At 37.4% G+C, this 25,650-nt stretch overlaps 1 protein-coding gene across 1 annotated transcript in view; it reads right to left on the bottom strand.

Annotated features, from left to right (window-relative positions):
• MSH4 (MUTS-like protein 4) overlaps window positions 1–25,650 on the bottom strand; it is a 342,254-nt gene that overhangs the window by 128,904 nt on the left and 187,700 nt on the right. Inside the window, exons 12-14 of the mRNA XM_089789754.1 lie at window positions 9,098–9,237; window positions 8,854–8,996; window positions 8,679–8,729 (exon numbers count right to left, since the gene is read on the bottom strand). Of these exons, the coding sequence (XP_089645880.1) occupies window positions 8,679–8,729; window positions 8,854–8,996; window positions 9,098–9,237 (334 nt within the window). The remainder of the gene's footprint in view (window positions 1–8,678; window positions 8,730–8,853; window positions 8,997–9,097; window positions 9,238–25,650) is intronic.

Below are 25,650 nucleotides of genomic sequence, written 5' to 3'. Positions count from 1 at the left end.
CGTAATTCTTGGCTATGGTTGTAAGAAGATCTAAGTCCATGAAGACCCCAGGGACCACTAGTTTACCTAAATCAAAATTCCAAATATTTCCATGGAGGGCAAACAACTTCCTTTTTGAAAACCATTTCTTAAAAAGATGGAGCCCTATTTTGGAACTAGTAGCATCCCTAACCCAATTCCCTTTATCATATAAGCCATCTACAATCTTGAGCCTAGGGTTCACAAGAATTAGCTTTTTTACCTGGGCCGACTCCTTTGTAGACACAGTTTATTGTTCAAGAAAGTCATCATGTATATTTCTGTTTGCATATTCAACCTTCCCCAAAAAACCCTTCTTTGGAGGCATGTTTAATTAATGATGCAAAATATCAAAATTCTTTGAGCTGTTTGATGGATTAAGATACTTATTTGGCTCTTTGTTACTCTTTATCGAAACTCTGCAAAAATCAGTGGATACTGAAAATACTTTTGCAACATTAACCAGGCGAGAAACAACTCTTCAACAGGCTCTTAGCTCTCTGAAAATCTGAAATTTGTTTACGTAGAGCAGAATTTGTGAAATCCTGCAATATATCTTTGGTTTTACTTCACACGGGGAGCCTTAATTTTCATAAATGGATTGTAAGGAAAATAGGGTGGCACCACCTTCTAATTTTAAAAACAAGTCGTCGATTTTTTTTAAAATCTGGCGATCTAGGAATAAAACTGTCAATGACTCAGTTTCAATCCTTCATTTTGGTAGTCAACCCAAATAAAACTTTCCACATAGGCCTTTCCTTTTACTGTTGGCAAGTTAGACTGGACGCATTGGTGCTTTTGAACATGTGTCACACTCTTGCTATGTCGCTAAGCATAAACCTCGAGCAACTCCTTATAGGGACACATCAACCATCGCTGATGTTGCCTTGATCGGATGATGAACGTTTCATGATTATTTTGCTGCAAATGTGGTGGGTCTTTCTATCTTTCCTTTGGTTGCCATGTCGCAAACACTAAAGACCGAGCAAATTTCCATGATGACATAGCGACCACCGTCGATCTAGGAGAGATGCGACGACATAAATCAACAAGTATGTTTCCCTGAGCGCGGATCCACAGTGGCATATGACATCATACCATCTGTCATGTTGACAAGGCCATTTATGATAGGTAATCTTGATGACGTTGCTTCTTAAATTAGGTCCTGCCGTATTATCTTTTCACGGGAGGTCACCATGTCGCGACTAGTAAAGTTACTACAACTTCTAGTAGCGACATAGCGACCGCCATTGATTTCAAGGAAATTTGACAGTAAAGATCAATAACATTTTCTCGTTAGGATATTTCTTTAATTGCAACTAACATGTCTGACATTCCATCATGCTGCCAAGTTTTATTAATGGCAATTAATATCCTAGCACCCGTCTTTGGAGTTGGTCTCATCATGTTTCTTTTGCAGCAGTCGCTATGTCACCAAGGGTAAAAAACCTTGCGACTTCTAGTAGCGACATGGCGACCATTGTTGATCTTAAAAAGCTTTGACAATGCGGGTGATTCACCTTGAAACCATGCTTATTCACTAACTGGATCCCATATGTGGTACTTGCTTGGTCGTCATGTCACAAGCAATAAAATGCACACAAATTCTTATAATGACATGGTGACTATCGTAGATTTTGAAGAGATCTACGGTAAAGATCATTTTGGAAAATTATGGAACAAAATGAAAAGTCTCTTAAAAGGTTCTTCAAAAAGGTATTATTTTTTTTATTAAAAAAAATTCTCGCTCGATCATAAGGTAAAGGCATATGACCTAAAAACCTTGCTTAGGGCAACCAATTTGTAGAATACTAATTAGAGTTTTCTTAGGGTTAACAAAATTTAAAATAGACCAAACCCTAATTTGCACAAAAGGTACTAGGAACATTCAAAGTGAGATATACTCAGAAAAGCATGACGTGAAAACATGACCAACAGAAGGGGTGACTTGGATTAAAATAGTAACTGATGGCCCAAATTGTGCCACATCAGCCCTAATCAGGGCTAAGGAAAAGAAATGGAATCTAAATTAGTGGAAAATGGAATCCACTATTGTAATGCGTAGTAAACGACCACTAAGCACACACCCACTATGCATTCAATGCATCTATCCTTGACTCTGCCACCTGAAGGCCCTAAAGGTATGAAATCTATCCAACACCATTTCCAATTCTTCTATGTTGATGCTTGGTGCCAATTTCTTGCTTAAACTCCAAAACTGCTACTGCTCTTTTAGCCTTTCCTAAAATTTCCTCCCAATCTAGTAACAAGTTGTCAGTAGTGTGCATGGTATACAAGAAGATGAAGTTCTCAAAATTGTCTCTCTTGAAATCATTCAATTGAAAGAACTCCAACTTGCCTTTCATGTTGTCCACCATCATTTCATTTCTACCTATCCCTGTGACAAGGATGCAACTATGTTGGAAACCCCTTGCTTGATGTTGTTAGCTGTCTTTCTTTATCGAGCAAATTCGTTGGCGAAGCTCTCAAAAATTTCGTTGGCTATGATCACTGGACTATACCACCAAATGAAGCCATAAAAATTCCCTTCCCCGATAACTCCACCATTGATCAATACCTTTGTCGGGGTCTCCATTAGATTTTGTATATCAAAGACCACCTCATCCTCCCAAGATTCATCCATGCATTGGATCCTGGAGAGTGCAGCTAATGCCCTACTATGAACTTGTACTAATTCTTCTGCATGCTTGAAGGCTTCTTTTTGAATTCTTTCCACCCAAACCTTTGCACCTTGGGTAGTCCTTTTGATCCTATCAATATCATCTACTACTTCCGCTGAAACATCCATAGGGGGAATAAAAGATAAACCTTTTCTTACTAAACAAGGCAAGTTGTTTATTGTATTGACCCAAGGTCTTTATTTTCCTTTTCTATTTTTGGTACCCTTCTTTCAACTTCTTTCTCCTTTCTTTCAAAGCCTAGCTAGAATGATTGAATCATTAAAGTCCTCTATTATTTTTTTATGGGAGGCATGACCAAGATTGATTTTTGTGACATGGTATCATTTGGAGTTATCTGATCTTTGGTCTTATCAACTATAGGAGTTACAATGTGCAAAATTCTAGATCTTGATTCTCCCCTTATAGCCTTAGTGAACCTTTTAGCTTTAGCCTTGTCCTCAGATTGGCTAAGTAAGTCCAAATTCTCTTGTAATTCCATTGCTAGGTCAACCTCGTTTTCTTGACATTTTTTAAACCATTGCTTTAACCATTTTGGAATAGGTATATTTCGATCTCCCTATATCATCAGGTGATCTTTCCCTTGAACCCTTCAAACGTTGATTTCTTCTTCGCCCCCTAGACTATCCACTATCACTTCAGGAGCTACCACCTCTATGGTTGGAATCTTCGTTATTGTTGTAGGAGCTTCTTCCTCTTTTGGATTGGCCTCATCTTCCATCATTTCTCACTCAAAAATTGCAGCAAGACTTTCCTTTGTAGCCATATTTTGATCATTACCTTTCCCATATGCAAATTTCTTGGAATCCATCCTAATCAAAATCAATCTTGTAGATCACTAGTTGGTACATTGCTTTCTTGGTGTTCTTTGTTTGATGAGGATGTTGTTACTATTGGCCTTGAACTAGTTGTAGACATTCATCTAGTTGGTGTTTGATGGTCTTGAAATTGTTTTAGACATTCATCTAGTTGGAGTTTGAATGTTAATGGACTAATCTCTATTGCCTCCTTTGTTGCCATTACTATTTACTTGTATTGACTTACTCAACAATTGAGTCAGCCTTATTTGAGCATTCCTATATTATACCATGGTTGGATTGAACTTGTCATTGAATTTGTTCCAACCCTAGAATTATACTCATCTGAATCCCCATAGGATGGCAGCTTCATCCTCGAATACCAATTCTAATGATCTCTTTTGTTAGAACTTATACAATATGCACACTCTCTATCCATTATCCAATAAGACAATAGGGATTCCTATCCATTTCACTAATAGTGTTATCTTTAAGTTTAAGCACAAAATAAATGTAGGCATATCACAAAAAACATTACTATTACATATATATAATGATTCCAATCTCTGATTTGAAACATTGAGAATTATGTCTAATTTATGGTATTTGTCCAATCATTTAGATAGGATTATACTGTATTTTCTATCCTAATTACTAGTAATATTAGAGTAATTCAAATTTGTTGTTTATATTTATATTCCACCTACAATATTACTACAAAATCACAAATCATATTTTCTTGAAAATAAACTAAAAATAATTAGTAATTCAATATAATATAATGTACAAACCAGTAATTCAATATAACTATTCGCTAAATGGTAAGTTATGGCTTATATCTTGGAATTGGGTGTCGACGCATACCATTTCCCAATAAATGCTTTTCTCCCTTCGATTTGCTTGAAGCCCGCAGCAAGTGGGAGATCTCTTAATAATGTTTGTTTTTATCTCTTACAAAATGGTTACGTAGGCCATTAAGTCTGATACCCATTAAGGTATTTCTACCCCACCTTTTTCTCTTTCGTTTTCACCTTTATAACTCCCAAATGGGCCCATGGTCTTTTTTAGTATTGTTGTCGTACTTCCTTGGGGTTTAACTGCGGTTTTCTTTGGACATGTACTTTATTTCCGATGACTATGCATGTCCATCGAAAACTTTGTGCCTTTAATTTGATTGCACTTTTCTCTATTTTTCAATGCCTTCTTTGCCCATCCTCGTTAGCAGTTTAATAAGCCGATTTTGTCGAGGGTCATGCATGCCCTTTCATGGTTTCAGTAAGGAGAATATTTGATTTTGTTATTTAGATTTATTATGGGATTGAAGATAGCTTATTATATTATGTTTATCAGAATTCATTCATTATCTTAATAATGATTATTATAGTCAGATTAGATTATATGTAAATTGCAAGTTAAATGATTATGCATATTACTAGATTACAGGTATAAGTAAAGTACAAATAAAATGATTATATTTATTATTAGACAACTTATTTATTCTTAATAATGTATCATTATTATATATGTATCATCAGCCAAAGGATAGATCATATTAGTTATAATCCTATTATCTATTATCTGTCATTATTTGGGCTCATGAAATACAATGCTAATAAACATGAATTCCTGAGCATTTATGCAACCAATAAAATCTGATATTATAGAAAAGAACCTGTAGCAATGTGTATTAAAATTGAGACCAAATTTGATATTGCGGCACTTTGAGATGATCATGAATTGTCACCACACCTTGCTAACGGTGATTGGAGACACCAAACATCAAAGAAAGTGCCCTAAGTCTACCAATGCTGCCTCTAATATTTAGATTGCAACTTCTACAAGACTATTGCTTCACCTATATAACCTATGGCCACTTTCCAAAGTCAAATGCTGAACCATATGTGGGCTGCAATCTGCACAAATTGAAGCTTTCTGCCCTTCTAATCAAATCTGAAATGAAATGCTGAATATTTCACTCAATTGGATCACAATTGAAGCACAACTAGATGGCACTGAGTGATGCCACCACCAAGCACAATTTCACTAGATAGTTTCACCAGCTTAGGGTGCAAAAACACCTAGAAGAATTTACAATTCTTCAAGCTCAAAACTTGAAACCCTTGTTCCAAAACTCTCTTCATACAACAAAAGAAAATACCAAGTCATGAATGAATCATTTCTTTCCTCTATTGTTTTTTTATTTTTCTCTAAAAGAATTCACAAATACACTTCTCATAACTTAAATATCACTTAGCTTTTAAACATTTGCTTATGTTTTTTATTCATTAAATGCATTTCCTTTCTATTCCATGTGCTCACATTGTCTTAGGAAAACATTTAAATAATCAGCCCCCTTTAATAAATGTTATTTAAAATCCATAAAGTCATTTGGCCCTTTTCATTTAAATGACTATAAAATAACCTTTATGATTGCTTTTGTTAATAACCATAGGTTATAATGTGGTAAATGTGTAACTTCCTACTATATAATGGCTGACACTTAAAAAGTCACTTTATAAAGTTAAATGATAACTTTATCATACAACCATCAATCACTAATGCCATTATAAAGTTAAAAATCTGTTTAATAACTCATTATCTCTCTGCCTCATCTAAACCTGGAAGTCAACCATGGTTTCCACTTTGCATCCAATTGCCTTATTAAAAATGGTAAGGCTCCATCTCTATCAATCCTCAATGTACTATAATTAGTAAATCCTAAATACCTAATCAACAAAGATGCTAAGGGTCAATACTGCAACTGAGGCCAATTCAAGTGCTTTGTCAAATATGGAGATATTGGATAAATGACTTACTATAAATAATAAGAGTACCAAACTGAGCCAACTGACGAATGAGTCAATCACTATGCACACCATGAGTTTGGGTGTCCTTGCCAAAAATAGCTCTGACCATAATTTGACTTACTATAAATAGTAAGTTCCCAAATGAAGCTATGTCAATATCATCATTACTCCACACCACTCCCAAGCTGTCCAGGTGCCCAGCTATAGATAGAAACTTTGACTTACCCAAATAGAAACTTACTATAAATAGTAAGTGTGTCGATCTGACTTAAACAAAGAGAAATCCTTAACATCCTTGACCGCTGAAGTGGGAGTTGGCCTCCAACTCTGCCAACTGGACCCTATCATCAAATCCATTAACCTATGAGGGTGAAGAAATAGGTTAATCCTCTAAAAGATGACACTCGTGAAATTAGGCATTACATCTTTCTTATCCATTGATGCAATTGTTGCTTTGTATTTGTCACTATTTAGTAATCAAATATTCAGATCCTTAACAAATCACAACGCATTTGCCAATTGTCACTAGATTTCCTTGAATCAGTTAGATAATTTAATATTAATATTAATGCCTTGTCCAGGGATAAATTAATATTTTCTCATAAATGCTCATGACTATTGAGTGCAATATATTGTACTCACCATAGTCCCATAACATGCATTATTATTTTCTGATATTTCAGGGAATACATCCAAGGTGCTGTGATCATGCCTTCTAATCTGGCACTGTGGTATATATTTTCTTTCAATGTATCATTCAAATGCTATTAAGCTCTAGTCTTCATCGGAAATGACTTAACGGAATACTTAATATTATGTATTCGGCTAGCAATAAGACTTAGCTCTCTCCTCTTTTCTGATTCATTTATTTAGATTAAAGGACATCACAACAAGTAAACTCAAGTTATGTCAGGATTTGGAAGGGATCAACCAGCTGAAAATTGCAGTTATATGATGGCAAGGAAACTGACAAACTCCACCGAATATGGTAGTAATTGAGTATTGTGGAGAAAGAACTTCAGTCAAAAAAGTTACATTTTGCACTATCTAAGTCACAATGATTTAAGAAAATAGCTGCAAGCATATTAAGTGAAAAGAGTTTTAAGTGTTGCCCTTTTTTGGTGACATAAATAGTCCAAAGGGATTACTTAAATGGCCAAGTGGAAGAAAAAGCATGAAAATACATGAATGAGTTGGAGTCAAAGTCATATTTTTATTGTGGTTAAGCTAATGAAGCATGACCAGCAAGATATGTCATGCAAGATATGTTTATTTATTGTTAGTTTAAGGAAAGTTGCATGGGCAAAGATACGAATATAAATATGGATACGGTATTGGACATGAACAAGACCATTTTTGAATTCCCCCAATATGGCTACGGCTGTATATTTAACACAATTTCTAAATTATTAGAGAAGATTTTATTACTTCAAAAGCAATACAGAGTTAGACACATAAATGCCACAAAATAATTATAAGTTAATTTAACACTTTACAATATACAAAAAATAATAGAGTTGCATTGAAAGACAAAACAAAAGAATGGGTCAGTGAATTAGAAAAATATTTCATTTGTTTTTTTATTTGGTATAGGTTTTGTTTGTACAAATTCATTTTTAAAAAAATTGCGTTAATGAAGTTTTATCAAATTAAATTTGAGAATGTTTACGTCAAATTTTTAAAAAATCATCACATTGTATTTGGAATGGTTGGAATATCAAGTTTTTTGGGCATGCATGTGTACAATATTTGGAATGTATCTGGGTTGTATTGGATACATTTCCAAATTGGATAAGGGGATACGCATGCCTGAAGAGGGACAAAGGAGTTTCCGGCTGCTGTGCATTTAAGTAGATAGCATGTTTGCATTATTATTTGATAATTTGTTGTAATTTGTCTGAAAAATTTGTAAAGATGGCATTTCAATCTATATGACTAGTTATTTTATGGTTTACAGCCATCAAGAACTGCCTGGCACATGTTGATGTTTAATATTCACAGACTAATTTAGTTGAAACTGCTTCAGAACAGTGATTATAGTAAAACAGATGTCAGTTGCAGCTGTTTACTATCATGGAATATTCTGAAATCAAGGTCATTTTTCCACCAAACTAGTAGATACTGTATTATCGTGTAAAATTTAAGTCATATCATGTTTAAATAAAATATATATGGCTGCTACAACATTTAAGCTTTAATTAGTTGATATTAATAAATATTTTTCCCACCAAAATTTCTTGCAAAATAATATTTAACTTTACTGAATAATACATTCTCAGAGTATTTATAAAGTTACTATTCAATTGAGCTATCAAAAAAAAGAAGTTACTATTCAATTGAAAATTTGGAGTATTTACCGAAATCAACTGTTGAGTAGAGCAATGAATGTTTTTCCCTTGTTTGGTAACCTGTCAAACACCACTATGTTCAAATATGAAATGCAATGAAGACTTCAAAAAGGACAATATTATTAAAAAAAATAAAAGGAACTCATATATTTTGGAATGAAACTGGGAACTTTGAAGTAAAAACCTGAATAAACATTTTAGGCAACCCTCCTTCAGGCAAGTCCTTCTCTGGTATACTCATATAGAAACCTTGCCTATTGTTAAAGGGAATCTTCAAGTTTGGCAAATTCATATCTTCACGGTATTTATTTGCCAGAGCATGTATAGCTGGTATTCCATTCCAACATGAAATTCATCTTCTAGAAATTAAAATCTAGGAACATGGGTAGGGTGAGTTGCTGATGAATAAAAGCAACATGAGAATGCACCTTCACTTGTATCACAAAAAGATTTTCTTGCTACATCAAGAAATCCATCTATTCCAGACTTGACAGCAAAACATTGTTGTGTGCGCATGACAAAAGGTGCCCTTGCATGACAGACATCTGCATCAATGACTTCTTCTATCCTATCAATGGATTACCACCAAGAACAGATAAGTGAATTAGATGGAAAGGAAAACTTTATTGATTTGAGCTTTTTCACTAATAAGCTTCACGTCTTGACATTCAAGATAATAATCACTATTTCAAATGGATATACACATTTTAATGTTCCACAACCTAAAAGGAAGCATGAAGGTAAAGTATGACCTTATCCCATTATTGATGTTTTAATGATTAATGACAAAATGGTTTTTCCACAATATGAATTGAACCATCCTTTTAGCATATATGTTAGCTGCAATAATGCAAATTTGGAGATAAGCATCTAGTCAATGGATTTCTGCTAGGGTGCAAGGCAGAGCATAGATCACACAACTAGTTTACTTTCTTTATTTTATTACCAATAATGCATTCAAGGATATCTTCGAGAAGTAAAATTGAGAGGAAAAATCAAGGAAATCAACCTATCCAACAGTCAATAATACTATTTAGATTATAAATCCAAAATTACCTTACCAATAGTTTGATCATAACATTTGAGTTTCTAGATTTCAATGTTTTACAATTTGGTAAAAAGAAATTGAGTACAAAAATTATGCTTTTTGGATTGGATACCAGAGTTGAACAATGGCAATACCAATGGCAGTTCTTTCCATAAAGCTGCATACATTTCTACTTTGGTACTTGGAGACATTGGAGATTGGTACTGGTACTAGTTTGGCTAATGTTCAAAATCAAAAGGGAGTACATAGACATACCATCTAAAAAGTAATAATTTAATAATCTGCAAAAAGTATCATGACATAGAACTTTGAAAACAAGGATACTAAATCAGTCATACTAGAATAATAAAATAGAAAAAGCATTTTCTCTTTAGACTATTACAATGACAATAATTATAAATAAGTCATACAATTGTTGCTAATTATTGCTCAAAGGACCATAACAACTAATTGCAAATTGGGCCCCCTTGTGTAACAATTAAGTCTTTGGGGACAATAAGATGTACTTGCATCAATGAAATAAATTCGGCCTAACGAGAAGACATTAGATGAATTTAATTTGTTATGACATCATTTACAATGATTTTAGAGTGTGCTTGATAAAGATTTAAATGTTATTCAAGCCTATGCTCATGGTTGGCATGTTGGATGAGAGTTGGTGAGATCTCTAGGGTGTTTCTTTCTTATTTAGACTAATAGCAGTGTACTTCCGATGCATTTCAGACATGTCAAAGCACCCACATTCATCGTCACTAAGGTATATTTTTGTTTCAAGATGGGTCGGTATATTCATAATTTAGGGTACCCCTAGAGCTGTTTCAATAGTTTAATTTTAGATAAGCACTTGTCCTTAGCAGTCATCTTCCTTATTTTGGTGATTATGTTGCATATAAGATTACTTCTAAATGTTGTAGATGCACATACCACCAAATGCTCTCTTTCATGCATTTCCATTGCAACACTAGATGGTATTAAAATTATTGATATTTATTTGGGTTTATTTATAATGTCCTTTTCCAAACCAATTCACAATGGTGCTCTGTAACATATTCAATAGGTTCCCATAAACTAAAGCATTAGGGTTAGGAAAGTCTTGGTGATAGTTTATCCAATATGTTGACACTATCAGGTACTTATTTGAGCATTGGTGATACGTTGACACTATCAAGTACTTATTTGAGCGTTGGTGATATGTTGACACTATCAGGTACTTATTTGAGCGTTGGTGGTTATGATGTGCATAATGCCCTTTCCTAGAGTGATTTTGGGTGAATTATCCAATACTTACTGTTCGTAGGATGTCAATTTTGGGTAGCAATTTAACTTTAATGTTATTTAAATTTATTAAATAAAAGAACTTTATGGCACCTAGTATTAAAGTGAAAATGATTTTTTTAATTGAATGGCATCTTTTTCGGACTTGGACACCACACTGGGTAGATAAAGATAAGACAAGATAACTTTATTAATGTCCAACAAATGACCACAAAACAAGTAAAAGGGACTACCAAGAATAAAAGGGACCAAACCACATCTAGCATACCAAATTGTACCTTGGGAAACAAGAGCAAGGCAAAAAAAAAAAAAAACCCGAACCAGGGAAACAAGACCACAAGAATGGGGTACAGCACCATAGAGAGACCACCCCACACCTAGGAACACAGAGCCCTATGAAAGAACCTATGAACCAAGGAGTACGATGATGAACAATGAGTGGCCTTGGAATGTCTTTGAGAAGACGTAGAGGATGGTTGCTACTACCTAGTCCAGGAGGATGAAGTGTGTTGCTTCTGTAAGGAGTCTTTGTGGGGCCTAACCGATCTAGAAGACTTTGAGTAGAGCCAAGCTAGCACTTGATACCCTGACCCAAAGGGAGGCTTGTGAAGAAGAAAGTGATGAGCAAACACAAGTTTGACTGTGACTATGTAGTAGCTTGTAGCTGAAGAGTGTAGTGTCAAAGTTTGATATCCTCTTAAATATATAGAGAAAAAAATTGTTGTTTCATGTATTTGAAGGTGGTGTAGAGATCTTGAGCCTCTCTGAACAAGCAATAGAATATCCTCCTGATCTTGTGATCAATAGGGAAGCGAAAAATGAAATGATCCACAGTCTCTGACTTATTGACATTGCAGAGAAGATAAACCCTGTGCTCACTTTATAACTAATGATTAGTCTCCATGTAAAGATGACTAGAACCCACTTTGAAGGAACCAACATGAATCCTTAGGGAGAGTGGCCATTGATGGGATAGGTATGGGGGACGAACAATGAACCCATCCTAAATCTCCAAAACTTGTACAAGGCCCCTATGGGGGTTAACCTAGGTAGTATGAATGAGGTGTCTATAAATGTTTGTCTTGACACATCTATTCAACTCCTTCCTAAAAGGGAGGTGGTGTGGGGCACCCTATGAGAGTACTTGAAAGGATGGAGATGACCAATCTCAATACCTATGGAACCAAGAAGGGCAGTAGCCTCCACAAACCAACCATGGGCCCTCCCAAAAGAGGCAAAGGCAACAATAGACTCCAAGGAATAGAAGGCGAGGAAGGGATACCTACTATGCCCCTCATTAGAATCAACAAAACCTTGAAGACCATGAAGGAACCAAATCAAACAAAAGATGGCCTCAAATCTGAAGGGATAGGCCCCGATATTTGCAAGAATAATATGGTGCAGAATCAACTGCTTGTACTTGATGATGTGTTGAAGAACCCAAACCCTTTCCATTAAAGCCCAATCCAACTCAAAAAGTCAGGTCACATAAACAATAGAACCATAGAGGATAGTAGGCCTAATGAGAATGTCCATGAGGGTCATCTTGGATGTAGTGTTCTGAAAGTGATGTTGAAAACATTGTCGCTCAAGGAGGGCCAAAGAACCATAACCCTTATTGATACGTGGCTAAAGTGTTGTTCGAATGTTGAAATGAGGGCCAAAGAACTTGACCCCCAAGTAGTTGTAGGACGAAGAGATCACCTTCATGCCTTTGAAGAAGAAGTGGAGGTGACAGGTCTTAAGTTCATTTGAGACCATAGCCTTGGTCTTCCCAAGACTCACTATGAAATGTCACTGATAGCAGTACTAGGTGTTGGTTCCCAAAACCATAGAATAGAATCCTACAAACCTTGCTAACTCAATGCTAGGATGCCAACGGGTTGAAGGCTAACTTGACAGGACTGGTTGATTTGATCCGAGTCCTCTCCGCTTTTGGCTTTGCAGGGCCAAGGTGGGTGCGACTAATCTTGAATCAATCTCTTGAGTTCAATTGTTCATAAAATAAGATAAATCTGATCACAACTGCAGCAAAAGAAGAAACTTCCAAACGGCAAGGGGTTAAGGAATCTTCAAATTTGCACCACTCTAAGTATGTAGAAGTGCTGAAAGTATGTTAACTTCAAACTTAATCAAATGAAAATGCTTCAAATTGAATATGTTAAAGACTTCAATATTCCAGAATTATAACAAATATGAATATGATTAATTTAAAACAAAGATATCAAAATAAGAATGCTTTAGATAAAATTGCTGTTAAATATTAACGCTCTAGAATTGATAAGGAATATACAAAAATGAGCATTAATTCCTGACGAACTTATAGAGATTAGTGCCTTATCTCCTTGGGCAATATAGTCACTTACAATATAGATTTTTAGGTACAACTTTATGAGAGAAAAAAGATATTTTAATATCACAAACTAATCTGGATTGTAGAATGCTAAAACTTATATCAAATATGCAATTTACTGTTAATCTAAGAGGAAATTTAATTTCTTTTTACAAAACCAATTAGATAAGGAGAAGAAAAACGTAAGTTTTATCCCAAATTCCTTATTTATAAACAATAAATGATGAAATAATTTTTTTGAACTACCTAAATCAGATAAAAATGCAAGTCTTTTTTCAGAAAACACAAAGGACCAATCTTACTTGCAAATGATGCTATCCATGGATAGAAGCACATGTCTTAAATGTTTGTATCAAGAAAATGAATGCCTAGTTATATTGCTCTTTCCTTATATTAGGTTTCAACAATATTGGTTTATGAGTGCTCAAAACAGAATGTGTGTATATCAAAAAGATATATATCTCTTACATTTTTAGCATCTCATATTTATAGACAATGGAGAGGTACTAGACTCTCCTTATAACAATGTGACCCTTCAAATTAACAACCAATCAACAATTTCCTTCAAACATTTTACTCAAAATATAAACCCCTTCTATTAATAGGGTATGAACTGGGTCAGATAAAGAAAAGGGGAGCATCTTGTTGATGCTCATTATTCATTCCTTCAAACTAACTATATCATCAAAACTCCTAACGACATCTCAGCACACTCCACCGCTGCATGTTTCTTTGAGTATCTAGTGCCGACTAAAATCTTTTCACCCAGCATATATCGATGCCATCCCTCACAAGCTATTGAATTGATTAAATAAGCACTGGGCAACTGCAGCGCCACATTTGCTCCTATGTGTGTTTACCTTACATGAACTTCTCATCACAACATATCCATAGTATGTCTCGAGCAAGAGATCTCCCCAAATCGCTGTTGTTGGTAACACGATTCCACAAGGCACAATGAAAACACAATCTTGTCAATGTCGTCTCCCATGTGTTTTATCACTTTCATTTTCCATAGTTGCAGGCACAATAATCTCTATTGACTTCTTGCTTTGAAGGTTTGGTAATGGGGAAAGCATTGGTCTCTCTATCACTTTGTCGAATCTTCATTGAGCGCACTTTGTGATTTACATCCTTCCAAACTTAACATTGAAGCTTTCTTGGAATTATTCACTTCCAATTCATATCTCTCAATGACATATGGGCTGAGTCCCGATAGCTTGTACTGCACCAAACATTTGGAAATGTCACCATATAAAAGGCTCCATAATACACCTCCACTCTCGATATTGTGGTTGTACAAGAGACACAGGAGGTCTCAATTCAAAGATTTCATTGCCCACCTCCACCATAATCAAACCGATGCTCCATATTTTCACAAACAACTTCCTTTGGGTTATGACAGAAAGCTCCTTTGCTAACGGTCAGAAAAGCAAGGATGTTTTTGAAAGTGAGAAAATCCACCTTTAGCATCGATAATAATCTCCTTGTCTGCAGCATGAATCCCTATATTGCAGTTTCTTGTTTGTTTTGCATGTGAACCTCAACTATTTGACCAGTCCGTATCACAACCATTTCTGCTTTCAAAATGTTTAGGGCCAATATATATGCCAAGAGCATGGATGCTCGACTTGTAAAGCACCAACTGTTTCCAGCCTTACTCTTGCTTGAAGAAAAGGTGCTCCCTCTTAATTATCCAATAGAAATCTGGTGCTCTCAAGTGGAATGACTATTCAGAGATATTGTGGTAGTGTCAATTGATAAACTCCATATGGGCTATGTTTGAACATCATCCCAAGTTACATGGTGATCACTGTCTTCAAATCTCATTCCCAAGGGCATTATAATCCTCTTGAAATGAACTGCAAATCCATTCTCATGAATTCTGATCAGGATTGTAGTAATGATAATGTTCCCTTTTTTGTGCAATGGATTCACCACACAATTGCATCACATCCTATGACCTTCAACACAGTACCAACTTTGCCTTGTACTTCGATCAAGTCATTTCTCCTTTGTTTGAGATAAACATTCATCATTACAATAGGTTTTCAACATTATTAACTGCAGGATGAAGCTATGAAATAACTATTCAGACTATCAAAATAGTAATGATTTTTAGGATTGAAACAATTTGCATGATGATTGAGGACTATTTACTATGAACAATGCCATTAAAATAATATAGGAAGTATATCATAATGAAAACACAAATGTAAGATAATATATAAGATAAAAAGATTTGAACGATGTCAAATGGAGACCCAAAATTTTTGCAAGAAATTAGAGCTCCATCACTAGGCAAGGCCATCTAACTCTCATTGAAGACCCTAAGGAGAGGGGGTCAAGAGTACCATGTCATCCACAAAGAGTAAAATAGATATCAAAAATTGATGGAGGAGGCACCCCTCCCCCACAAGGTGCTCCTAGAGGAATGTCTCTAACTCAACAATGTAGATCCCAAATAGAGTGAGAAAGGGGACAGCCCTACTTGACCCCATTAGTACTCGTGACGAAGTCGGAGAGCCCGCAAGGGGTCTTGAGATAGCCAAGGATCCTCTAATATCATCTCATGATAGAAGGCAAAAGGATCTCCAAAATACCAATGTCACTATGTCTTTGAAAGAGGGCTGATCTTAGCACAGAATCAAAGGCTTTGTAGAAATCCACAAAGCAACTGTAGACCTTGATCTTAGCACATAATAAAAGGCTTTGTAGAAATCCACAAAGTAACCATAGACCTTCAAGGACAAACAACTAGCCTCCTCAATGATAGCACCAAGAGTCAAAATGTGATCCATGGTATGGAAATCAGGTCTAAAGCTCATATGCTCTCTAGCACAGATACCCAAAAATCAAGCTTCCTAGAAAGAAGAGTGTGGGAAGCCATACCATTCAACTTGGTGAAAGTGTGATCCAACATGAAGATCCTATAATTACATGGTTCAGAGGTTGCCACAGCCTTGTGTATCAGATGGATGATGTGATGAGACCAAGAGGGGGGAATTTGTGCAGACCAAAAAGTTGAAGAGATCTGCAAGGTAAGGACCTAGTATGAGGGATCCAAGATTGAAAAGCTCAGCGTGGAACCCTTCCTCATTTGTCTCTATGTTGTTATTCATGATTTTGACTGCTTGCCTAACATTTAAGGAAGTGAACCTGTGTGTGTGTGGAGGGGCCAGGGGGGTACAGGTGATCTGAAAGGGGGGCTACCTAGGAATATCATAGAGCTTAGTGGTATTGAAGACCAAAAGATTATGGTCAAGATTGGGAGGGAGGTGGGAACTGTGAGCGAAGAGAGTGCGCCAAAAGGATTCTTAAAGTGATTTTAAATTAAATTAGAAGCAAAAAGAAAGATGAGTGTAACATTTTGGAAGGATATTAAAGTAAACTTGAGTTGATTTAATATGTCAGATTTGATTTCTTCTTTGTTGGAGGAGCTTGTTCTTTGTGAACTTTTTTGAGAGGGAAATCCCTTACATGGAACATCTTCCATGTTTGTAAAAGACTCAATCTTGAAGACTTTTGGTGGTTTCATTCAGGAATCATATTAGAGCTTCATTCGTTTTCATTTTCAATCCTTTTCATTATAGAGCATTTGATTGGCAAAGTTGTTTCAAATTGACTACTGGAGAAGGCTAAGTTAATTGCATATTTTTTGGGTGTGTTGTGGCTGGTTGTACCTTTCAAAGTTGGTCATACTTTCTCTAAGAGGGCCATACATATGGAGAGGGTTCTATTTTGATCAAAGAAGAGTCAGTTGAAGCTTTTAGAGGATATATAAGTGATTTATGACATTGTTCCTCGTCTTTTCATGCTTCTAGCCATCCATTTGTAATGACCCTCTCTATAAAGGCCACAGAAACCTTCAAACTGAACTTAGGAATTTTGTCAAACACTTGGCGTGTAACAGTAACAATATTCAGAATATGGTAATTTCAGATTTGATACTTTCAGAATATAATCACAGAATTACAATATATATATAGCCATTGAACTATATTTCAATTACAATGCAATAAATTCTGAAATTATTTTATTACCAATTCTGGACTGATTATTACAATGACTGTATGACAGCAAATTTACCCAAAAATTGACATATATTTCAGAATGCAAGAACCTGGTTTGAAGAACTATGGAAGAACACCATGTTTTGCTGCAGATCGTTGATGAAGACCTCCAACTGCACCCCCAAACTGTCCTTAATTTGCTGCTGCTGCCCAAACTAGCAGGGCCGTACCTGTACGGCTGCTGAAATAAAATAATATTAGGGTTTTGGGACCCCCAAATGCATGGAAAATGGGCGCCTAGGGTTAGGTAGTAACCTTGTAAAACCATAAAAAATAACTCCAAGGGGTTGAAGAGATGTGAGCAATTATGTGGTTCCGAACCCTGCTTTGCCAATTTTGAAAATGCACTTATTCTGTCTTCAAACTCTTGTCAAATGCTTCTCCAATGATAGGGCAAATCTGAAATCCTTATTTCAACCAAAAACAAACCCTAACAACGAATTCTCAATAAGCTCCAATGAGATGGCTGAATACCAACTCCAATTATGCAACAATTCAGGTGATATTTCACACCCTCAAAGTCGCCAATCCAAGGGAGTGATTCGTTCCCAAAGATCGAATAATTTGCAGATCCAAAGTCCACAAATGTCTTCACAATGAAGAAGTAGAAGAGTTCTCCAATCCAAGCATGTCCAAATGAGAGGCCCAGCCCTCTATTTATTCACTTTTCTAAGAAGTTGCTAGAACTTCTAGAAACATCCTTTATAATTTCTCATTATAATGCACTTTTTATAATAAAGTAATTTTATAAAATAAAAAGTGCAACTCAAATTAAAATTATAACATGTGGGCCCCAATATCACATAATGATAAAATATAACCTCTTAACACTTCTTCAAGAGCAAGATATGACTATCTGATCCGCAGAATTGACTCTCTTTCCACACCATTTGCCTACGAGATTCTGGAATAGGCAAATCCATGATCAATGCCATGTCGAACTAAAGAGGGGACATTACAGTCTGCCCCTCCTGAAATTGCTTGGCCTCAAGCAATCTCAACGCCGGGTGCTGCAAAATAGCCTCCCCCTCCCAAGTAGCATCCTCAACAGGTAAATCTTTCCACTTAACCAAGTATTCTCTGATCACCCTTCTACGAAGCTGCTTTTCTCTGCTCTCCAGGATGGATTCTGGTACTAAAATCAATTTTCCCTCATCGTCTAAAGGAGGTAATACTGCAGAAGGCACCACATTCTGACCCAACGCCTTCTTGAGGCGTGACACATGAAACACATTGTGCACTCTGCTGTCTGCGGGAAGCTCCAACTCATAAGCCACTTCACCAACTCGCCTGATAATCCTGAATGGTCCATAATAGCGTGGCTTAAGTTTCTCTGCACCACTCTTCTTAAGAGTAGATTGCCTGTATGGCTGCAACATGAGGTAAACCATATCATCTACCTCAAAACTACGCTCAGTTCTCTTCTGGTCTGCATACTACTTCTGCTAGTTCTGAGCTCTTGCAATATTGTCTTTGAGGGTAGCAACTATATCCTTACTCTCCTGTAATAATTCACCTCCACTGGGTACCCGGCTGTCGCTCAACAACAAATCCAAGAAACTAGGTGCTTCATAACCGTAAAGTGCCATGAAGGGTGTCATCTGTATAGTCATATGATATGTAGTATTGTAACAATACTCGTAGAGATATATCCATCTGACCCAAGCTCGTTGCTGAGCTGCCACATAATTCCTTAAATACCCTTCCACCCATTTGTTCACAATTTCTGTCTGACCATCGATTTGTGGGTGATAGCTAGTGCTGGGTGTAAGCTTCGTGCCACATAACCGGAATACCTCCTGCCAAAAGTGACTCATGAAACGGCTATCCCTATCACTCACAATGTTCTGAGGCAAGCCGTGCAATCTGAAAACCTCCCGAAAGAAAACCTCTGCCACCTGAGCTGCTGAATGTGTAGTGGTGATAGGAAAGAAATGAGCATATTTCGTTAATCTATCTACCACCACATAAATACAATCTCGTCCTTGTACCTTGGGCAAACCTGTGATAAAGTCCATGGAGATGCATTCCCACTTCCTGTCAGGAATCGGAAGTGCCTGTAGGAGCCCTGCCGGATAGCTGTGTTCTTGTTTGTTTTGCTGGCAAACATGACACTCTCGAACATACTGCAAAACATCAGCTTTCAGCCCCTTCCAAGTGAACCGCTCTCGAACCGACTTGTAAGTCTTGAACTACCCGGGATGGCCTGCTGTCGGTGAGTCGTGAAGTGCTCTCATAATCAGTTGCTTAACCTTCGATCCTGGGACTAGGTAAATCCTGTTCTTGTAAATGATCAAATCATCCACAAGTGTGTATCGGGTATCAATCACTGTTCCCTCTACTATATCGGAGGCCCATGTATCCCTGGCATACTCTGCTATAATCAAGTGTCGCCAATCCTCTGATATCTGAACCATAAGAGTGAGGTGTGGCCTTCGAGATAGAGCATCTGCAACAACATTCTGAGTTCCCTTGACATATGAGATGTCAAAATCATATGCCTGCAACTTACTTACCCACTTTTGTTGGCGATCATTCAGGTCCTGCTGTCCCAAGAAATGCCTCAGACTGTTATGATCAGTTTTAATACAAAATTTGCTACCCACAAGATATTGTCTGAATTTGGCCAAAGCATGCATGATGGCCAACATCTCCTTATCATATATACTGAATGAACGCTCAGGGCCTCTGAGCTTCCTGCTCTCATAAGCTATGGGGTGCTTATTCTGCATAAGTACAGCACCTACTCCCTCTCCAGATGCATCACATTGAAGCTCAAATGGCTTCGTGAAATCAGGTAATGCTAGAACTGGGCACGTAGTCATTATCTCCTTAAATCTCATAAAACAGTCCTGTGCCTTCTGAGTCCACACAAATTCCCCTTTTTTCAGTAAATCTGTCATGGGAGCTGCATGTCGTGAGTAGCCACTGACAAACCTGCGATAAAAACCACATAAACCAAGGAACCCCCTTAACTGTGTAAGGTTCTCTGGTGGAGGCCAATCAACAATAGCGCGAATCTTTTCAGGATCCATCCGCACTCCCTCTGCACTAATGATGTGTCCTAAATATAACAGCTCGGTCATCCCTAAGTCACATTTGGACTCCTTTGCATACAAGGACTCCTTCTGTAGAATGCTCAACACCATCTCCAAATGCTCTAGATGCTCCTGCCATGATCGGCTATAGATCAAAATGTCATCAAAAAACACCAGCACGAATTTCCTCAACTGATGGTGGAAAACTCTGTTCATAGTGGACTGGAAAGTGGCAGGTGCATTGGTCAGGCCGAAAGGCATGACTACAAACTCAAAGTGCCCACAATGACATCTGAAAGCAGTTTTCTCAATATCCTGTTCACGGACTCTGATCTGGTGATATCCTGATCTCAAATCAATTTTCGTGAAATAACAGGCCCCATGCAATTCATCTATCAACTCATCAATGTGAGGAATAGGATACCTGTTCTTAATGGTTCTCTTATTTAATGCCCTGTAATCAATACACATCCGAAGCGTTCCATCCTTCTTTTTTACCAAAACAACAGAAGATGCAAAAGGTGACTTACTGGGTCGGATGTGCCCCATCGCTAGCAACTCCTCAATGGTCCTTTCGATCTCATCCTTGAGTCGCTTTGGATGTCGATATGGTGTGACCATGATAGGTTTAGCACCTTCCTCCAGCTCAATAATATGCTCAATGCCTCTGTCCGGTGGCTTGCCTGGTGGAATCTCACTGAATACCTTTTCGTACTTAATCCTCAACTTCTGAATATCAGGATGATATTCCACCTTATGTTGCTCCTCCTGTGTAGGTATCAAAGTACAAACTGCTGCCCACTCTATATCATTATGCCTAGTTAATCTCTCTAGCCGCCTAAATGAGATAGCCCTGATGTCTCCATTACGGATAGCCTTTAGCACATGAATCCTACCATTCATTTCGAATTGTATCTCCATATCCTCTAATCTCAGGGTAACCACTTTCAATGAATGTAGCCACTGCATCCTAAGTACTATGTCCATGTCACCCATGTTGACCACATGATAATCCGCCTTAAACTCATAGTTGTTCAAGCGCAAAGGTAAGTCTCGTACCATCCTGTCACAACGAAGAGTGTATCCATCAGCTACCTTGACTCTTAGTCCTTCGAACTCCTCAGTAATGAGTCCACGCTTCTCTATGAATCGTGCATCAATGAAATTATGCGTGGCACCTGTGTCCAACAATGTAATAACCTTCTATCCAGCCAAGACTCCCCGAAGTCTGAAAGATCCCTCTCTCTGGATACTAGACAGTCGTGCTTCCTGTAAATGTAGCTCTGTTTCCTTCCTTTGCCCTGCACTGTCTATCTCCTGCTCTCCCTCTGCTTCATCAGGATCCTCATCATGATGTTCTGAACCATCTGAATCTGAGCCTTCGTAATAAGCCCACATTGCCCGGTTGGCCTTCCCTTTTGGCCTCATAGGACAGTCATGGCCGTACTCATACGGGCCTTTGCAATAGAAGCATAGCTTCTTCCTACGCAAGTCATTAAGTGTCTCCTTGTCCAGCCTCTTACTTTCTTCCTTAGGTAGTTGTGCCTCTCTATGAAAGGGTTTCCTGTCCTTATCTTTTCCTGAAGGGAAACTCTTTGCCTGAAATTTATTTTTAGAAGCTGAAGAGGAATCCATGTCACGAGCTTTCTTAATGGCTTCCTGCAAAGTGGGAGGGTTGAGAGCTTTAATCCACCCTCTCAACGGATCAACTAACCCATCCATAAATAAAACCAGTAGCCTTCGTTCAGATACATCTGTTACTAACACTGCAGGTTTCTGAAACTCTGAAATGTATGTTTCCAACGAGCCCCACTGTTTAAGCTGGGCTAATTCCTTGAAATGGAGTTCTGGATCTTTCTTATCAAAACGTTCAATCAGTCTCTCCGTAAACTCCACATATGAGGTAATGTGTGCATGACCCATAGTGATCATACCATGATGCCACCATTCGTGTGCTAACCCATCCAGGTGAATTGCTGCATACTTAATAGCTTCTTCCTCAGACATAGGATTCAATTGAAAGTATGTGTCAAGCTTTTGAACCCAAGCTCTTGCTGTAGACTTCCCCGAGCCATTATAATATGGTAACTGTAGTTTTCCTACTTTCTTTCGTAGCTCATAGTTCTGAGTCCTGTCTTGTCCACGGGGCATATGCTTCATCCGCACATCCATATACTCTCTAAAGGTGATTGCAGCTGTAAAATCTGGTCCTCCTGCTTCCCAATCTCTCCTCAGCTGATCCCGTATGTCAGTGATCTGGGGTTCTGGTACCGGCTGCTCTGGAGCTCTTGGAAGGAACGTAGGAATCATAGGCCTCGAACTTACTGTCCGAGCTTGCTGGGGGGCATGACCGAAATTGTTCCCAATTTGTTCGCCTCCATTATGTCTCTCATCCTGATTATTCCCATTCTGATTGTGACCATTCTGATTATTTCCTCCACCTATATTAGCGTTCAACCCCATTTGTCGAGCCATCATCTGCATCATAAGCTCCATTCTCTGATTCTGTTCTTGTGCTCTTTGTTCGGCTAATCGCTGTCCCTGTGCCAGGGTGTCTAATAACTGTAAAAATCTTTCCTCTTGCGGATCTGGACCGGCATTCCCGCCTCTATCCATATTGTAGTCGTAGTCTTGATCAAAAAATACCTCCCCTGTGTCTATATGACTGGATTCTATGTCCACCTGGATAGATGAGCTAGACTGTTCGCTCTACAGGTCAGAAATCCTATCTTGTCTTGCTTTGGTATTGCAGAAATTATAAGGCCTTTGTCGCATGCTCTGATTTTAGTGTTTTGACATTTCGTCAAACACTTTCCCTCCTATCCAGCTGTTCCAAATTCCCTATAAGACCTCCACAGGATGGCAGGACTTATAGCTCTGATACCATTGTAATGACCCTCTCTATAAAGGCCACAGAAACCTTCAAACTGGACTTAGGAATTTTGTCAAACACTTGGCGTGTAACAGTAACAATATTCAGAATATGGTAATTTCAGATTTGATACTTTCAGAATATAATCACAGAATTACAATATATATATAACCATTGAACTATATTTCAATTACAATGCAATAAATTCTGAAATTATTTTATTACCAATTCTGGACTGATTATTACAATGACTGTATGACAGCAAATTTACCCAAAAATTGACATATATTTCAGAATGCAAGAACCTGGTTTGAAGAACTATGGAAGAACACCACGTTTTGCTGCAGATCGTTGATGAAGACCTCCAACTGCACCCCCAAACTGTCCTTAATTTGCTGCTGCTGCCCAAACTAGCAGGGCCGTACCAGGCCGTACCTGTACGGCTGCTGAAATAAAATAAGATTAGGGTTTTGGGACCTCCAAATGCATGGAAAATGGGCGCCTAGGGTTAGGTAGTAACCCTGTAAAACCATAAAAAATAACTCCAAGGGGTTGAGGAGATGTGAGCAATTATGTGGTTCCGAACCCTGCTTTGCCAATTCTGAAAATGCACTTATTCTGTCTTCAAACTCTTGTCAAATGCTTCTCCAATGATAGGGCAAATCTGAAATCCTTATTCCAACCAAAAACAAACCCTAACAACGAATTCTCAATAAGCTCCAATGAGATGGCTGAATACCAACTCCAATTATGCAACAATTCAGGTGATATTTCACACCCTCAAAATCGCCAATCCAAGGGAGTGATTCGTTCCCAAAGATCGAATAATTTGCAGATCCAAAGTCCACAAATGTCTTCACAATGAAGAAGTAGAAGAGTTCTCCAATCCAAGCATGTCCAAATGAGAGGCCCAGCCCTCTATTTATTCACTTTTCTAAGAAGTTGCTAGAGCTTCTAGAAACATCCTTTATAATTTCTCATTATAATGCACTTTTTATAATAAAGTAATTTTATAAAATAAAAAGTGCAACTCAAATTAAAATTATAACATGTGGGCCCCAATATCACATAATGATAAAATATAACCTCTTAACACTTCTTCAAGAGCAAGATATGACTATCTAATCCGCAGAATTGACTGTCTTTCCACACCATTTGCCTACGAGAGTCTGGAATAGGCAAATCCATGATCAATGCCATGTCGAACTAAAGAGGGGACATTACACCATTATGGAGTTGTTTGGTGGTAACACCTAGAGTTTTGGGCACATCTTTGCTGGTCATTATTGTTGTTTCTGAATACTTGGTAGTTAGTAGCATCAAAAAATGGGTATGTTAAAGAAATGCTAATAATAGGATTTAATCATCAAGATATTTTTAGTTTTACTTTTGCATTATACTTTTAAAATAGCGCTAGTTGTGAACAGTGTGATTCCAAGGTATTTTATTGTTTTTTATATTTATCAGCAACAAAAACTAGGGTGTTGACCCTTACAATACCACTGCCTGAGGGCACATAGATAGAACACACTAACAACAAAAAAAAATCAAAAGAAGCTTGGACCAAATCTAATTAAAGTAGAAAAACATAGGCCATGGTTCAATAGCACATGCCCATTAAAGTTAGCACTACAGCATAGAGTAGTACCAAACAAATGAAAACAAACTATTTGGAAACACCACCCTCCTTGCAAATGTGACACACTATGGAGTCTTTCCCTAAGTTGTCCAGTTTTTTGGCTCAATGTGGTTACAGTCACCCCCACATAATAGTAACAAAATACACGGGCTTGTCAGCTCTGAAATGAGAACTACAAGTGTTGATATGGTAAAGGAAACTTGTCGTTCACACCAAACAATTTAAAGGTAGGAAAACACCTGTCTATCCAGTTTGGCCAAACCATTTAACCATCCTCTCAAACAACTAGACTCATATGAGCTACAGTTTCATAGAAGCAGGAGTCTTTTCAAAAAATTGCATATAGGGTACCGTTCATTATGCAAGGGGTAATGATAAACGCAAATGTCATCTGTCATGCTAATCACATAATGTCAACTTGTCATTTCAACACTTTGTGATTAATGTAATTAATATAATTGCGTAGAACCAACCTAGGCATACAACTACACCATAAATAGTAATTCATGCCCCTTTGGCCAATGTGTCCCCGATAAGTATCACTAGTTACCACGTTATTAGTTCCATATTCAAATTCAAAATATTTTGGTCTATTACCTACTCCCACTCAGAACTTAACAGGCAAGAGTAAAGGGATACCCAACAACCTAGAGAACAAAGGATGAGACATCACTTCTAAAGTT

Source organism: Cupressus sempervirens, chromosome 6 (assembly GCF_028749045.1).
Source record: "Cupressus sempervirens isolate cs-2001-9-10 chromosome 6, ASM2874904v1, whole genome shotgun sequence".
NCBI classification, from domain to species: domain Eukaryota; kingdom Viridiplantae; phylum Streptophyta; class Pinopsida; order Cupressales; family Cupressaceae; genus Cupressus; species Cupressus sempervirens.
The sequence above is the reverse complement of the archived record's forward strand: the minus strand, read 5'-3'. Positions and strand labels throughout refer to the sequence as shown.